General features: G+C 40.3%; 1 protein-coding gene across 2 annotated transcripts in view; it reads right to left on the bottom strand.

The window, feature by feature from the left end:
- Window positions 1–535: 535 nt before the first annotated feature.
- card11 (caspase recruitment domain family, member 11) overlaps window positions 536–16,452 on the bottom strand; it is a 26,851-nt gene continuing 10,934 nt past the window's right edge. The window contains exons 2-18 of one of the 2 annotated variants that reach the window (XM_008415596.2): window positions 14,569–14,772; window positions 13,869–14,006; window positions 10,944–11,120; window positions 10,289–10,437; window positions 8,683–8,862; window positions 8,244–8,390; window positions 5,333–5,458; window positions 5,029–5,223; window positions 4,079–4,219; window positions 3,591–3,660; window positions 3,340–3,503; window positions 2,746–2,852; window positions 2,571–2,611; window positions 2,266–2,377; window positions 1,967–2,168; window positions 1,683–1,809; window positions 536–784 (exon numbers count right to left, since the gene is read on the bottom strand). In XM_008415596.2, the coding sequence (XP_008413818.1) occupies window positions 537–784; window positions 1,683–1,809; window positions 1,967–2,168; window positions 2,266–2,377; window positions 2,571–2,611; window positions 2,746–2,852; window positions 3,340–3,503; window positions 3,591–3,660; window positions 4,079–4,219; window positions 5,029–5,223; window positions 5,333–5,458; window positions 8,244–8,390; window positions 8,683–8,862; window positions 10,289–10,437; window positions 10,944–11,120; window positions 13,869–14,006; window positions 14,569–14,761 (2,517 nt within the window). In that variant the 5' untranslated portion in view covers window positions 14,762–14,772 and the 3' untranslated portion in view covers window position 536. The remainder of the gene's footprint in view (window positions 785–1,682; window positions 1,810–1,966; window positions 2,169–2,265; window positions 2,378–2,570; window positions 2,612–2,745; window positions 2,853–3,339; window positions 3,504–3,590; window positions 3,661–4,078; window positions 4,220–5,028; window positions 5,224–5,332; window positions 5,459–8,243; window positions 8,391–8,682; window positions 8,863–10,288; window positions 10,438–10,943; window positions 11,121–13,868; window positions 14,007–14,568; window positions 14,773–16,452) is intronic. The other variant, XM_017306044.1, reaches the window with a different exon arrangement.

The following is a 16,452-nucleotide window of genomic DNA, read 5'->3' as shown; positions in this document are numbered from 1 at the left end:
ATAATAATAATAATAATAATAATAATAATAATAATAATAATAATAATAATAATAATAATAATAATAATAATAATAATAATAATAATAATAATAGCTTTTGAGACCATTTTCAAGTAATACGATGTTGATAGCATAAAAATGAGGGTAGATCCTCTTAAAGATCAATAAACTTTACTTTCTAATGAAGATTTGACACTAGAACAGGAAGATATTTTTAAATACTCAAAATAGATAAACAAAACAATCAAAACGACAAATAAAATGGATTCTGTAGTTTCTGTAAACAAAATTACCCTTCTAGAAAAAGGCTAGAAAAGGCTAAATAGATTATTGAAATAATCCATTTATTGCAATAGGATTATCTTGAAAAGTTTTCCACGGCACTTGAGAAATATTTAGTCATAACCATCGATTCCTGCTACAGATTTTTGAATCGAACAGACAATGTGAGAAATCTTCACTCTCTGGAACCAAAGCGCCTCACAAAGCTCTGCTCTGCACCTTTCAGACTGCCTGAAAGCGTCCAACTCTGAGTCCTACCGCGAGTTGCTGGGTATGGTGCCGTGCTCGGCCAGGTCCGTTCCACTGTAGGGGTCGACGCGGGCGCACAGCCACTCGCAGCGGCCCTGGTGCCTGGTGTCCAGAACGTGCACCACCTCGTCGCAGCGCACGTTCAGGGAGCAGCTGTCCGACTGTCCACAGATGTTCAGGTTGACTCGGATGTAGAAGGAGTCTCCAGATGCCAGCGTGCCATCGGACAGGTTGCTCTGGAGCCGACGATAAGCTGGAGAATGGGCACATGGCTTATTTAATATGAAGCTGTGAAGTATGTCAGTGTAAAGGCTTGAGCTCAGGAGACTTAAAACAGCTACTGGGCTTCGACACCGGCCAACACTTTGGGACGTTCATTGGTTTTTTGGCCCAAAAACCAAGAAACATACTAAAACCCAAAGAAAGTGCCAAAAGCTTGGTTTGTTTTCTAAATGTTTCCAGGTCGGCTCACCATATGACCAATTTGTGATTCCATTTTATATCTAAACCGTGCTATTTCGTCTCTGTTTCTTTGTTGTACCTAAACCATACAAACAGGCCATCAGTGACGACACTTGAGTTTTATACCAAGGATAAGGAAGTCAAAACAAGGGGCGAGACAGTCTGGCTCTGATGCAGCTGTAGAAAACAACTCCCAGCCTTGTACATGTAACCCTAATAGTTCTTTTAGTGAGAGTTCACGAGCATTTCATATAACATGGTCAGCAGATGTTAACTTGTAGTAATTTTCCACCACACTCCTTTGCCTGCACCATTTCAACTGTTTCCACCTAGAGTTTGAACTCTAGGTGGCGCTAATTAAGAACCAGGTGACTGAACTTGTGGATAATGGTTCATTGGTGGTGGATGTAATAAAAAATTATGTTGCATAAGAGAGATTCTTGCATTAGTTTGACACGGAGTGCTTTAGACAGTAACTTCACTGACTTGTTTTCCGTCATAGAAAAAACAAAATATACCAACAAAAACACATTTGCATCTTCTTCTGAATCTAAATGATCGTTGGCTGTGACTCAGCGCGAGGGATGTCGTTACCGTGTCGATTCGACACAAACACACGTACCACTGCACTTTCTTCTTAAAGCTAGCTGCCGTTTGTTTAAGCTTCTACAGCAATAAAAATGACTTACAGTCAAAACTGGCTCGATAGTGCAGCTTGATTGGTCCAGAGCAGTGCTGCAACGTCCAGTGGGCTTCCTCCTGAGTACTGGTGTCCAGGGAAAGGCTCTGGTTTTCCCCTCTTACAGATCCCTCCAGCTGGTTAGTCGATCACAGAATAAACAAGGGTTAGAAACTACAACCAATTCCACTTTAACTCGGTTTGAGATGTTTCTGAATAAATCCTTGATGACATAACAGAATTTCACCTCATATTTGACTCGTTTAACTTTCAGGATGGACGCTAACTTCTTACCAGCAAGAGGTGGTGGCCTTCTCGCAGCCCTGCTCTCTCGGCGTTGGACCCAGTCTGAACCGACGCGATAAAAATCCCGCTCTCGTTGCCACCGACCAGCGTGACGTCCTTCAAGAGGTTGTCGCCTTGCAGCGCCACCTCCTGCACCGGCTTGATGGTGGAGCTGATTCTGGAGAAGGAGGACAGAGACGGACGAAACGGCCTGCGCGTCCACCGACACAGAAAAGAAGGGGTCATCAGTAAGAGAATTCGGAGCGGTTTTGTTTTTTTAATTACGTTGATGGAAAGTTGCAGAATACCTCTCCAAAGAGAACTTCCTGAAGATATTGTTGACCTGCTCCAGATCGTACGTGTCCATTCCCTCTGATTGATGGGAGGACGACGACGAGATCACAGAGTTAGGGCCATCTTCTGAAGCAAAGCAACGAAAATCAACACACACACACACACACACACACACACACACACACACACACACACACACACACACACACACACACACACAGAACAATCAAGATATTAACTTTGAAAAGATGTTTTCTAGAGCACTAACATCAAATTAATCATTTGGGTTAATTCTGAACGTTACATAAAAGCACATTACCACACTCCATTTCCATGTTGTCGCTATCGAAGTCGGAGAGACTACAAAGAAAACAGAAAATAAGGTTGTTGATTTTTTTTTGCTCTCGCTTCAGGAAATGAGAAATAAATCAAATTCAATTCAATGAAAACTGGTGGGATCAGAACGACCTGCAGTAAAATTAAGCGAGCTGTACCTGCGGAGCGGGAAGTCGTTTTCTTTCTCCCTCTCTCGTCTGTACAGCGATGCCTTCTCGGGAGGCTCTGGGACGATGGACATGATGCTGTCGTTACGGTAACGGAGCTGAAGTTTCAACAGGAAGAAAAACACTGAATCAGTTCAGACAACATCAGGTTAATTTCATTCATTTCACTTAATAACAGCAGAATTCATTTCAATTAAAATGTTTTAAAAATTTTATTATTAAATTGAATAAATGTTACTAATAAATTAAACCATCAAAGTGAAATAAAAATTTAAAAACCCTCCAAATAAGTTAAATTAAATAATATTTAATTGATTTCTAGCAAACCTAAATTGAATTTTAAATTTTAATTGAATCACTTACTTTAAAACAAAAGCAATTGATTTACATTTAATTTAATTAATTTGATCAATTCAAAAATAATCCAATTAAATTTTAATCGATTAAAGGTAAGCTTTATTTCATCTGAAATAATTTTATTTCATAATAATTTCATTTACAATAATATCTATTAAATAATTTTAAAAAAAGCATTTTAATTAAATTCAAATTTAGTTCATGCATGCTCAGTTGCCCCCTCTTTACCATATTTTGCCTGCACTGCTCCACACAGGGGTACATGTTCGGTAGGGATGACGGAGCCGAGGGCAGTGGGAACGTTGGAGAAACTGGGAAACTGGGAGATGGAGGGAGAGAGTTGTTGTTGCCGTTGACGTTTGGCGTCTGGATCTCTAGGAAATCTCCGTTGACTGAAAAGTAGAGATAGATAGAGAGTTAAAGCAAAACAATCAACTGGCAAATATGCATTACAAGCTGAATCACGATGTCCTGCGTACCGGTACGATGGCTGGCATCTGAGGTGATCGGATTGTCTCTGAGCCCCGAAACTGGAGACTTACATCGGAGCTAAAGACAAAACGACGAAACAATTAATCTTGCTGCTCCTTTTTAACCAGCTATGATGTCTGCTATGTTTATTAAACAAATGAAAGCAATTAAAAGTTTAGGGACATTAACACAGTTCAAGTTGAACCAATTACTTCCAGGTGGAAAAATGATTTAGATTTCAAATAACTTCAAAACTTAACTTGTGTTGCATGTTATTCCTTCACTCTATATTTCTATATTTAGATACATATTTACTGTCCTGAGCTGTATGCAACGAAATTTCGTTTTGTATTCACCTTGTGTATGCAATATGACAATAAAGTTTTAACTACTACTAACTACTATGTTTTGTTTTGTTCCCACTGAACACGATTACTTCTCTTTTCAAAAAAGAAGCGTGCTGCTTTAAATATAACAGAGATAAAAGACGGCTTACCCCCGCTTTAAGGTTGGGCCTGCGTTTGAGTCGTGGCTCGTCTGACGGACACTTCTCCTCGTGTGACTCGTCGCTGGACCAGCATTGTTTGTCCTCGGCCGCGTGAGAGATGATGGGCAACGGCATGTCCCTCGGCAAACTCTGCCAAAATAAAATATGTTTAACTTATGGCATTAAATCACTTTCCAGCCTCCACATTTTGCTCAAGTTCATATACAAGTTGGTGCTAGCGCTGCAGCAGAGCTAGCTACAACAAGAAGTTAGAAAAGAAACTGCTTTAAAAACAAAGTGAATTTTTTTTTTTGGTTAGGGAACAATTATTTGGCAACATTTTATACACTGTTATTTGAGATAGTCTATCACTAACATAAATAATTACTACGTCCCCAATGGTGAATATGGGAAAAAAAAAACTTTTAACATTTATATTTATTATTGTTGTCACACTGAAAATCCATCTTTAATTGTGACTACATTAATATCCAATGCTAGGAAAGAGTAAATATTGTTACATGTTACAATCCTTCAAAACAACTGTAGCTAAATTCACTTTTCATCAGGTTGCTTTAGTTTTTTCAAACTGCATACTGAAATTTCGTTGATAAACTGTTTTAAATTCCTGGGTATTGAGCAAAAAAGAAAAAAATATATATTTCCAAACATCACAATTTCTCCACTGAATAAATGTACAAAAACATTAGTTTGGATTTTACTACATTTTTCTGTGTCAGATTGTGCAACTGCAATAAAATACTGGAGCCTTTTTACTTGTCCAGAATAATAAGGTTTCTTATTATTCAATCTGTACAGAAGGCAGATCAGTTAAATAGAGATAAATGACAACATTAAAGTGTGTTTCCATTTATACAGTAGAACACACTTATGATTGGCAGGACAGCAGGTCATCAGAGGGAAACTGATGACTCTGTGGTGATGTAATCGTGTCTGACCTGGTCCAGGGGAATGTCCTTGGACATCCGTCGCAGGCGGCTCTCTAGCGCCACCAGCTTGGCTTCCTTGCGGACGATCTCGATGTGGAGCTCGTCGCTCTTCTCCTCCAGCTCCCTGATCTGCTTACGGTATTTGTCTTTGTCGACGAGGCTCTGAGAGAAGTGATGCTGGGCCTCGTCTCTGGCCCGAAACGCCTGTGGGAGCCAACACAGCAAAGTAAGAAACAAAAAGTGTTGCTTTCATGCAAGGTGACCGACACGTTGAGTGTGTAGGAGGTTGTAGAGTGTGTTTGATGCCGGTCACCTGGTCCCTCTCCTTCTCCACCTCATCCAGCTGAGCAGAGATGGTGTCTATGCGGTTGCGGTACATCTCGCAGTCCTTCTGCAGGGTGGAGCACTTCAGCTCCAGCTCCTCCTTCTCCTCCAGGTACTGCAAACGAGACGGACGGCACAGGCACCGTTATTTAAAGGTGTGGTAACACACATTATTTACACCAACACACAAATATGAAATTAATGCTGCTGCACACTGACGGTACACTTTTCCCTCACTCATAAAAACCATTCAGTCTGAAGGACAGTCTTGTTTACAAACACTTCATGTTTCATTTTATTTGTTTGTTTCTTTTTTGATATTTTGGATATTTAAAATCCAGTCCCAGTGTTAAATGTTCATTAGAATTTAAAGTTTATTAATCTTTGAGAGAATAATAATGAGAATCTGTTCTTGCATTATTTATGGCTTTACCGTTATATCGCTTGAAAATTGTCTCAAAGCAATAATATTATCGTTTATCGCGATAACTTGTGGGACAATTTATCGTCCAGTAAAATTTGTTAGCGTGACAGGCTAACAAATTTAGCCTGTCACGGGAGCCTGTCACGGGAGGCTGTGGGAGGTTGTTCGCTCAACCTCCCATAGCCAGAAAGCGAGGCTGGTGGCATCAACCAACTCACTCCCTTTCTGGTTGCCTAGCAACAACCTGTCGAGTGACTTGCGCAGCAGCAGTTTCTGGTTCAGAACTGCCTGACAATCACAAAAAAAAAAAAAACGTTGTGGAGAGAAAACTGTGGATTAAACAGGAAAGGTGATGTCACCAGTTTGGCGGTATTTCAGCTATTTAAAACAAAAAAACTATTCAATAATTATTCAGGGTTTACCCCAGAAAACTTGCTAAGCCCAGTGGTCGGGGCGTCGAGGCGGTCCACCGTGTTTTCGTATTAAAAGATGTTAAATTGACAGGAAATGTAAAAGTATTACTGTGTAATTTAGATGTTATGGGAAAACATCTCCAGTGAAATGCTATTTAAATCCACAACTAGTTCAAAAACAACAAATTTGCACTTCTGTTTAATCCAAAGTAAGTCAGCGGCTCTATCAGGCCCCCAAGGGCTTCAGGGGCCCCATAAATGCTAATAATTTAAAACAGACCACAGATACATAATGTAACACTTGTTTATTGAGATTATCAATGCTGTTAAATTTTATTCAATTGTTTAGGCATTACATAAATTAAAACACTTTAAATTGTTTAACATTTAGATACAAGATTTTAAGGAGCTGGCAAGGTTACTTTGTAAAACTTCAAAGAACAATATTCATTTAAATTGTTTTGTTACCATAGCAACAATCTGATGCTGTGAGTTTAATTTTTGAATTTACAAATACAAATTAGTAAACTGCGATTATTGCTTTTTAGGCTGGACAGTTAAAACTACTTTCTCCCATATTTCACTAAATCTAACACAGAAGCTGTTAGAGGTGCTGATATTTTTAGCAACAAAAGGGGCCCCTAAGTCAAATACTGCTCAAGGCCTCATACTGCCTTGGACCGGCCCTGCATGATGAGGTAATCTGCTGCACTACGCAGAGATGCGCAACAAACGGGAGATTTAATTCAATGCTGCTAATGTGGCTTTAGTAGCTCTTTCATTTCGTGTTCGTTGAGTTTTTAATCGTCACAGAAACTGTTTTGGTTGGTCGAGTTTATGGGACGAGTTTCTCAGAACTCCGTGCGGCCGCGCTAAGTAGACGCATTTGAAATGGTTTGATGCATCGTGTAACCGTAAAAATAATACTAAAAGTAATAATAAAATAATATAAAATCAGCATGATGCGTGACTCCGAGGAGAGTGCGAAAGCTCCTCACCGGGATGATGAGGTTAGCGCTGCTCATTATCCACAAACTCTCCGGCCAACCGGGACCACAGACATAAACTTTACAGGGAAGACAGACACAGAGCCACACGCTGGGCAGCGTGTTAAGATGTAAACGCCGCATATAATTGTTCGTTCACAAAGATGAATCATTCTCACCACCTCACAACGCGCCTCTGAATTCGCTACAAGTTATTCCTGCGGTTCACTTTGAGCTACGCAACCAGAGCTAATGCGGCGAATTTTAAACTCTTACCTAGAGTTCTCCAAAGGATCATAATTCCTCACAGTAAGCTTATTATGTGAGTATATTATTATGTATATTATTATGTAAATATCCATACAGGTCAGCCTTTGTCCAGTTTGAGTGAAAGGAGGCCCTCGCGATTCGCGCGAGGCAAAGCGCATAGGCGCCAGCTGTGGGATTGGTCCATGCGCTGTCGGGTTTAAATGCATAAACTATAAACATATCTATTATAAACCTATCCTTTAGGAATAAATCTGCTCTGCTAGTGAAATGCTAAGAGCAAAAGAAACGCGTGCAGCCCGGCTTTAAAAAAAAAAAAGACCCCCCCCCCTCCCTAGAAACGTAAACAAGCAACGCTTAGCCGGTGGCGGGGCTAGTAAAGCATGGCGGGCCACCAGGCTTATAATACACTGGAGGAAACCCTGTTATTGATATCGACTGATTTGAAACGCTTATATCATGATAGTTTTTTAGCCATATGTCGTCCAGACATAAAAACATGCTCTGTTGTGATTTGTAAAGTTTTATGGTAAGTTCGGTTTGAAAGTTAGTTTGGAGTTAGTCACAAGCTAACAGGTTATCTGTTTCTATAAGTACCATTCAATAAATGTTAAAATTGTTTAATTGTATGCAGAAAAACGCAATGCGTTAAAAAGCGGTGCACAGTAAAGTGAAAGCCAGACACAGAAGGAGGAAGACGAAGAGAGAAAAGCCGGATTATACTTTCAAATCAGTAACCACTGAAACCCACATGACCATCTTACAATGTTAACAATGGGGGTGGTGTGGTGTGTCGTGCCGAGCTGTGACCTTATCTCGTAGTTCCTCCGCCTGTCGAACTTCTTCATGGAGGTTGTAGAGGCGGTTGACCAGATCCTGTCTGTCCTCCAGGGCTTCCTGTCTGTCATGCTCCAAAATGTCGAGGATGGCCTTGTCTGACGCAGGCAAGGGGCCAGGCTGAGAGAAAACACACACACACAACAAAGTTTTTTTTGTTTTTTTTAACAAGCCTAAACGTTTTGGGTTTTTTTTCTTGAGATGTCTGATGAGCAGCAGGATATAAAGTCATTAAAAACTCAATTATTTTCCCACATACTCTGCATGGCTTCATTCACGTTCAGCTCCAATCAGCTTCAACTGAGCAACAAGCCGCAGGTGGCGAGTGCAGTCAAATATTAAACGTTACGTTTGTGTGCGGGCTGATTCTGTGGATCCTAAACGGCTCTCAGAGGAGATAAACGCTCCCTACCTGTATGATGGACTGAAGCTCCTGCAGCTTGATCTTGAGCATTTCGTTTTCCCTCTCCAGCTCGAAGATCTGCTCTCTCTTGGGTCGGCTCTCGATGTCGTTCTTCAGCTTGAGACTCTGCCTCCTCTCCATCTTGCACTCCTCCTCCACTTTGTTCAGCGTGTGCTTCAGCTGGTCAATCTGTAAGGCCCAGAGAATCCGACATTTCCTCAAAACGCACTCACCGACAAACAGAGATCCAAACGCAGTGCAACACATTGCAGCCATAAATCTCAGACTGACGTCAAGTAATGMCTAATAATGAAGTGGAAGAAGAATGAAGATGAAATCATTGTTTTGAGTTTCTCTGTTTTTTTCTTTTTTGTTGTTACTAAAAATCTCAAAAGGTTTGCAGATTTTATGATTTTTATTCAACAATGCTTTTTTTAGGGCTGAAGCGATTAATCATCTTAATTGTGATTAATCGATTATTGAAATAATCATCAGCAAATTTAGTAATGGATTAACCGTTAACTGGATTATGCAGACATAAAGCATTTGCTGGAAGATCATTAATTGAGCCAAAATTGTAAAAAAAAAAAAAAATTACATTTTGCATTTAAGACAAAAAAAACAAAAAAACTTCTTTGTCTGTGTGTGTTTTACCCTAAAGTGGCCATTTTTGCTTCACCTGGTTCAAACTGTGTAAAAAGAAAAAAAAAACTCCTATTGAGCAACTTTTGCTTTTCAAATATTAAAAAAATAATTATCAGATTCGGGCTGATATACTGTATTTTCTGCTGTTGACTTAGCAACAGAACAACCTTCTACAGTGTGGAGCTCCCTACACTGCATTGATGTTAAGTCAACCAGAAAGAGCCTTTCACATGTTGATGTTAGAAGTTGTTGTTTTTTTATCCTTTGCTATGAATGATCGAGTGTTCACTAAAGGAATGCTCTTATTGCATTTTAGGTGATAAATGTTTATCTTGCTCTTTAAAAAAGGAACTGAATCATTTGCTTACTTGCATTTTGTTACGCATTTCAATATATTGTATAAAACAAGCTTATGTAGTTAAGTAATAAATCTGCAGCATGTCAATATTTTATCCCTTAATTGATTAATTGTGAAAATAATCACTAGATTGCATTAAGGCCTCTCTTCTTGCTAATCTTTCACAAAGGGCAGATTTGATGACTGACAGGCAGGACGTCCTGTCAGTCGTGAATCTCTGCAGCTCCCCCAGGGTTTCCATGACAACTTTTCTATAATTAAACCTCGTTTCCAGCCTGTCTGGTTCAGGTGACTGGCCAGGTCTTAGTAGTTTCCAGAACAGCTGTATTGATGCTAAGATTAAATTGCACACACATAGACTCTTTTTACGAATCAGGTGATTTCTAATCTCCACTGCACCAGATTTCATGTAGGGTCACCAGAAAAAAAGGGGGATTTACACAAATTTCAAAATTTATTCTAAAGGATTTGGGAAAACTATGCATCCTTTTCCATTCACCTCATTATTATGCACTACAATTATTGAATAATTAAACAATATTTGTGGCTGTAATGTGCAAAAAGCCAAAGCTGTGCTTTTTTATTTGTGCGAATGCTTTCAGGCGGGGGAACCTCCAGCTGCAGGTCTCGGCTCCTCATCACGGCCATGTTCTTCTCCTCGCTCAGCGTGGCGTACCTCATGGCTAGCTTGTAGTTTTCATCCTTTACCCTCAGCAGCTCGTCACTGAAGGAGTTCCTCTCCTCTCTCAGTTTGTTATATCCTGGCAAATGCGTCAGAAAACTGATTACCATACATGAACAAACAGATTTGCATAAATTAGTTGTGCTTATTAAAGAAGTGTGTGGGTTTTTTTTTCCGTTACAGTCTAGCGGTGAAACCTTAGAATAATTTCCTTCAAACTAATTTAGGCTTTCAGCGTGTAAATTGTTGAAAAAGTTTGCTTAGCTTAAGCTACAGTGGACTGTTTTGAACCCGGCTAGAAGCTTTCTCGCTGTATTTTTAGATCTTGCTTGAAGGTGCCTCAGTGTGCCAGCTGCAGAGGTTAACTGCACAGGATATGATAACAAAGACCACACTGTCCTAGTTTCAGAAGCAGCCCTTTGGTAGGCTAAGTGATTAAAAATCCTTGTTAAGCTAAACTGCGGCGCACCGAGAGAGGTAAACCAAACGCCGGCGGTGGGGTTAGCGTTTTCCAGCGCATAAGCCCAGTCGTTTGTGTGAAGGTGTGAGGCTCGCCGGTGTAGGTGAAATGTGATCTATCTTTACTCTGCTGGAAGGCTTGAAGCTCCTGATTAGCCAAGCGCAGCTTCTTGTACTCGTCCTCCAGCGTGCGGGTCTTCCTGCTGAGCTCCGTGTTCTGCAGGGTCTTGACCTTGGTGTTCTTCTGCAGCTTCATCACTTCATTCATGAGGAACTGCGTCAAACCCTCCTGGCCCTCTTCGACTAAAGGGGGGGGGGAGAGGGGGGGAGGGCATAGAAAAAGATAAAGAGGAGAAGTTATTGTGCAATACAATATACCAGCTTTAAATACACTGCTCAAAAAAATAAAGGGAACACTTAAACAACACAATATAACTCCAAGTAAATCAAACTTCTGTGAAATCAAACTGTCCACTTAGGAAGCAACACTGATTGACAACGGGGACCCTCGTCGGGTCAATCAGTGTTGCTTCCTAAGTGGACAGTTTGATTTCACAGAAGTTTGATTTACTTGGAGTTATATTGTGTTGTTTAAGTGTACCCTTTATTTTTTTGAGCAGTATATATATACAGACACATCTCAGATTCTAACCACAGACAGTAAAGGAAGGTGGGGCTGGCTTTGCCTCAGCGGAGTGTAAAGCTCTATAGTTGCACGGCTGGTTTTGTTCATATGTGTATACTGTCCCAATTGTTCACCACAAAGTTTAACGTTGTTCATCAGAAAACAGTGTGCAAGACCAAAAAACAAAGTAGAGCACAAAGCAGTAGATGGATAATCATGCATACGTTTTGTTTTTTTATTTTTTTATTTAGCTGCATCTGTTTTTTAGAATGGTTGCTTTGCATCAAGAAGATCCTGGGTTCAAATCCCAATCTAGGGTCAGTTTGCATTTTCTCCCCAGTACACGCACTGATTCTCTCTAGGTACCTCCGGCTTCCTCCCACAGTTCAACAACATGACTGTATCTCCAATTAAAAAAAAAATCTAATTATTAATCTGATTAGTTATTTTCCTGTCCCACAGAACGATCAATTATAGTACATTTGAAGATAAAAAAAAAGGAAAAGAAAAAGCAGAGGAGTTCATCCGTTTCTTGGTACTGCAGCTTGTTTCTATCAGATAAGAAAATGTCAGTCAACCTCTACAAGAAAAATCACCGACAAGCGAGTGCATGATTAGACGCCTTAATCAATCGTTATTCAAATTTAATCTTTCTGGTGATGCCCGAAGAGACATGTGGCGAATTTCTACAAATCAGAGCTCAAGCCGTTTTTCTAGAATAGTAAATTAATCTTTGTTTACTTATGTCAATCAATTCAAATTCTACAGTCTTTATTTTTGATTTTTATTTCACATCCATGTTTTTGATCATTGGATTGCCACCATCAATCTGAACTGTGTAAAAATAAACAAACCAAAGACTTCAGTTTTTCTCGCAAAGTGATCGAATCCAGTTTGTTCCAGTAACTCCAGCAACATCAGTAAAGGCTGAGAGAAACTGGTAACAATGTCGGCCATGGGGATGGTTTTACAGATGTCCAGACGGAGCGTTGTCTCTTCCTCAGCTCGGGTGATTCTTGGATGCAAGCCATGTTTGGGCTGATGTGACTTTATCAGCATAACGGGAAGATGTTTAGGCGAAATCTCCCTACATCGCCATAACTTACTTTACTGACCCAAACCCTAAAAGTAATGACTTCCCACTCTAAACTAGATGGCTAGCAGAAAGGAGTAATCTGTCTCTTTGTGACCTTAAGTCTGTTATTCTGTTGCAAAGTGCATTAATGTAGAGGTCACATTGCTCATGAGCTGAAACTACAACTTTGTCTCGACTTGCTTTGCTCGTCTAGAAACTGAATTTAGAGAGCATTCGTTTTTACAAAATAGCTCAGCCGGTCTGTTCCCCAAAAGGCAAACTTTTAAGGAATTAAGGTTTGGACTTTGAAGGGGGCAGGCAAACACATGGATGAGGTTTGATCTTAACCATCAAATCTACTGCTGGAAGGCATATCGTCTTCAGAAGCGCCTACACCGATCAGGATTTTCACACATTTCCCAACAGCATGCTGTTTTGCAAGGAAGTTAAAAAGATTTTAAAAATTTGGTGTTATATGAACAGAGCGTGTCTGCTCTGTCTCCTCCATGACTTGTAGTAAGCTTCAAACAAAACCATCAATGTCTTTACGGCCAAGTAAAGGGTGCCGGAAATTAATTATAATTTTCCTTACACTTCTCAATTAGATCTTTCCATGTTGGTAAATCAAATAAATTTCCAGTAAAATATTAAGATTAAAGTTCATGGCTGGAAAGTGACAGAATCAGAAAAGGTTCCGGAGAAATATAAACATTTGGCGACTGTGGCTATGTGGGTAGAGTTGTCGTCTTGCGATCGGAAGGTTGTAGGTTCGATTCTAGCTTCCTCCTGCCACGTGTCGATGTGCCCTTGGGCAAGGAACTTAACCCCAAATTGCCTACTGAGCTGCGTATCGGTGTATGTTTGTGAGTGCGAATGGGTGAATGTGACTCTAGTGTAAAGCGCTTTGAGTGGTCAAAATGACTGGATAAAGCGCTATATAAGTTCAGTCCATTTACCATTTGCGAGGTACTGTAGGCATCTCAGACAGGGGAGAACTGATCTCCAATTACAGATCTTTAAAAATCCTGACATGTCGATACCGATTTTGGCCGATACAAATTATTTTATTTTTTGTCCGAAATGTCACTAACGGTAGCAAAAAAGTTGCTCAGTTGGCAACTGCAAACGTGCAGATATGACGTACCGGTGGGCCAGTCCATCAGCCAAACCTCTTTCACAGGAAAGCGGAAGAGGACAGTGGTTGATTTTTAGACCTTTGCTGAAGCAGATAAGATCAGGGAATAACATCAGCTTCACATGTAAGTATCGGCCGATCACAAATCTCCCAAAATTAAGGAAATCGGCACCGATAAATCGGAGAACCCTTAGTCTCAGAATGTCCGGGACTCACCTACGATGGTGGAGAATCGTCTCGTTGGGTCTTTCCCTGTTACCGACTTGTACAGTTCAGGGTAGTAGAACTCCAGACTCTCCAGAAACGCCCCATATCCCCGCTCTCCTTTGGTGCGAAGGATGTCCAGCAGACGACCTAAAGGAAGGTTAAAGAAAGATTTTTTTTTTTTGGTTTTTAAGTTTAGCGAATGCAAACACAATGCTCCTGCTCTCTGTTATAAGACAAAAATCAAACAACTGCCTTTATTCTTCATCTACAATTACAGAGTAATGAGATAATTTTGGTCATTTTTAGATCTATTGCCTGAAGGCAGACCTGATGAGACCTTCATGACTTTTTTGTGGCCTGTGGGAGACCATAAAAGTTCACTGAAGTAACAAAATTGTATAGAGAAACAAAAAACTCAGAGCTTCTGCTTTGCAGGAGACACCTGATAATAACTTTATGTCTGAAAGTTTATTCATTGTGAGACAAGAAGAAATGTGTAAAAACCTCATGGCTGATTATCTAAGTCACAGGCAATCACAATTTACGCTAGATTTTTATTCAAAATCTAGCATTTGGATAAAAAAGTAGACCCTCAAATGCTTTTATTTCTAAAGTTCAGAGTCAGCAAATGAACATAATTCCACATCCAATCGTAACGTTTCACCATACGTGACTTTTTTCTTACAAATCATGACATCTCTTTACTCACTCGTGCGGTTTGCTTTCGCCTGGAGCAGCAGGGAGTTGAGGATCTCGTCCTCGTCCTGCTCGTCCAGCACTTTGCACTGTCGGAGGTACGGAGTGAGCTTCGCCGGAGTGATGTTGCGACACAGCTCGTAGCGCTTGCACTCCACCTTCTCCCACAACGCATCGTTGTCCTCCAGCATCCCGTTCTCGTCCATCTCTCACAGCCCTGACAAAAACGGACAGGAAAAGTTCACTTCGCTGCTTGGCCTGTGACAGTGAGCAGTGGCTCTTCTTGGAAGAATGCTGCCCGGGGCAGCCACGGAGACTTACGTCAGAAATCAACCTGAGTAAAAAGTTTCACGAACTTCCAATTGTGTTTTAAAGAGTCTTTCATGAAAGGGCTTTAATTTAGGTAAAACGTACTAAGAAGTGTGTGAGAAATAGAGCCACCCGCCACACCGAGTAAAAGAAAAAAAATCAGCACTAACTATGAAGATGTCGGTTTTTATGGATTATATATGCAAATATTCTCCAACGGATGTAATAAGCAAATATTTTCACAAAACAGATTATGTCATTGTCATTTTCCTTCATGTTCACACATACATTCCCATGAGGTAATCATTCTTATTTGGTTGTAGAGGTGGTGGTAAAGGAAAACTGAAGCGAGTTTTTAAGATACAGTTTAGATTTCGATCACAGCACTCCGTCTTATCTACAGCAGCTGCAGGAATCTAATGGGGGCTGTTTCCAATCTACTGACTCAAACCACTTTCACGATATACTTATAAATCTAGAGAGACTGAAATCGACTGAAATAAATTGTCCTTATCACTTTTATCCTTTTTCATCTGACGCCACCAGTTAAATCTGATAACCTCCTGCCGAAAGCAATCCGATCTGTATCTCAGCGAAGAACAAGCATGGCTGTGCTTGGATTAGGTAAGAAAATACGAGAAAACCTGCGTAGACTCCACATGAGACGATGCTTAAATACATGGAACGCCTTTAAGCAAAGATATCCCACATCAAAGAACAGTGGGAAATGTTAGTGACTTTGTAAGTCATGCATTTTTCCTTGAAATTGTAAGTTATTTAAAATCGGGTGAAACTTCGAATCATCTGAATATATAAATTACTTATCAGTCCATTTGCTCCAGTTGTAAATGGCATACTAGAGAAGCACTGCTGCAATGACGTGCTGAGGGCTGTGTCGGAAAGAACAGGAGCGTGACAGAGGCCCAATCTCAGTGTGTTAAATTGCGAAGTCATCTTTCTTTTAAGTTAATATTTGATCAATACAGCATTTTTAGGACAAGTGAAGGTAACAAGAGTTATTTTTCCAGTTAGTTAAGTAAAATAATTCTGGGGAATTAAATTTTATTTTTAACAGTTACAGCTCAAAGAATAGAGTAATTTTTTCTCTATTATTCGTGTTTTTGTGAGAATGACAAACGGGGAAAAAGGGGAGGGGGAATCAGCCAATTCAGATTTTTTTTATATAATGCGACCTGTATCCGATCTTTTCATGACAGTCTGAACAACACAGGTCGGATTTTTTTCGAATGCGACCCGGATATCCGATACGTATTCGATTCAATGTGACCTGAATCTCAACGGACGGGTCGCGTTCATCCAACGTTAACGTCACTGATATGCAACAAATGTCCCTATTCTGCGTCCTGATATTCGCCAGCGGGTAAAAAAAAAAAAAAAAAAACATGGCGTGGCGGACGATAGTGAGGATTAAGTTGTTGATATGCTGCTCCGGTCGGACAACAACCTCAAATGTGTAAGCTATGCTCCACCGTTAGCATCCATGTTTACTTCCGCAAACGCTGAGGACTTCTTTATGGCGGTTGGCAGAACCATAGACAAGATGCTGGCAGGGAAAGCGCACATGGAA

This window comes from Poecilia reticulata, linkage group LG8 (assembly GCF_000633615.1).
Source record: "Poecilia reticulata strain Guanapo linkage group LG8, Guppy_female_1.0+MT, whole genome shotgun sequence".
Taxonomy (NCBI): Eukaryota; Metazoa; Chordata; class Actinopteri; order Cyprinodontiformes; family Poeciliidae; genus Poecilia; species Poecilia reticulata.
This window is presented reverse-complemented; position numbering and strand designations above follow the sequence as displayed.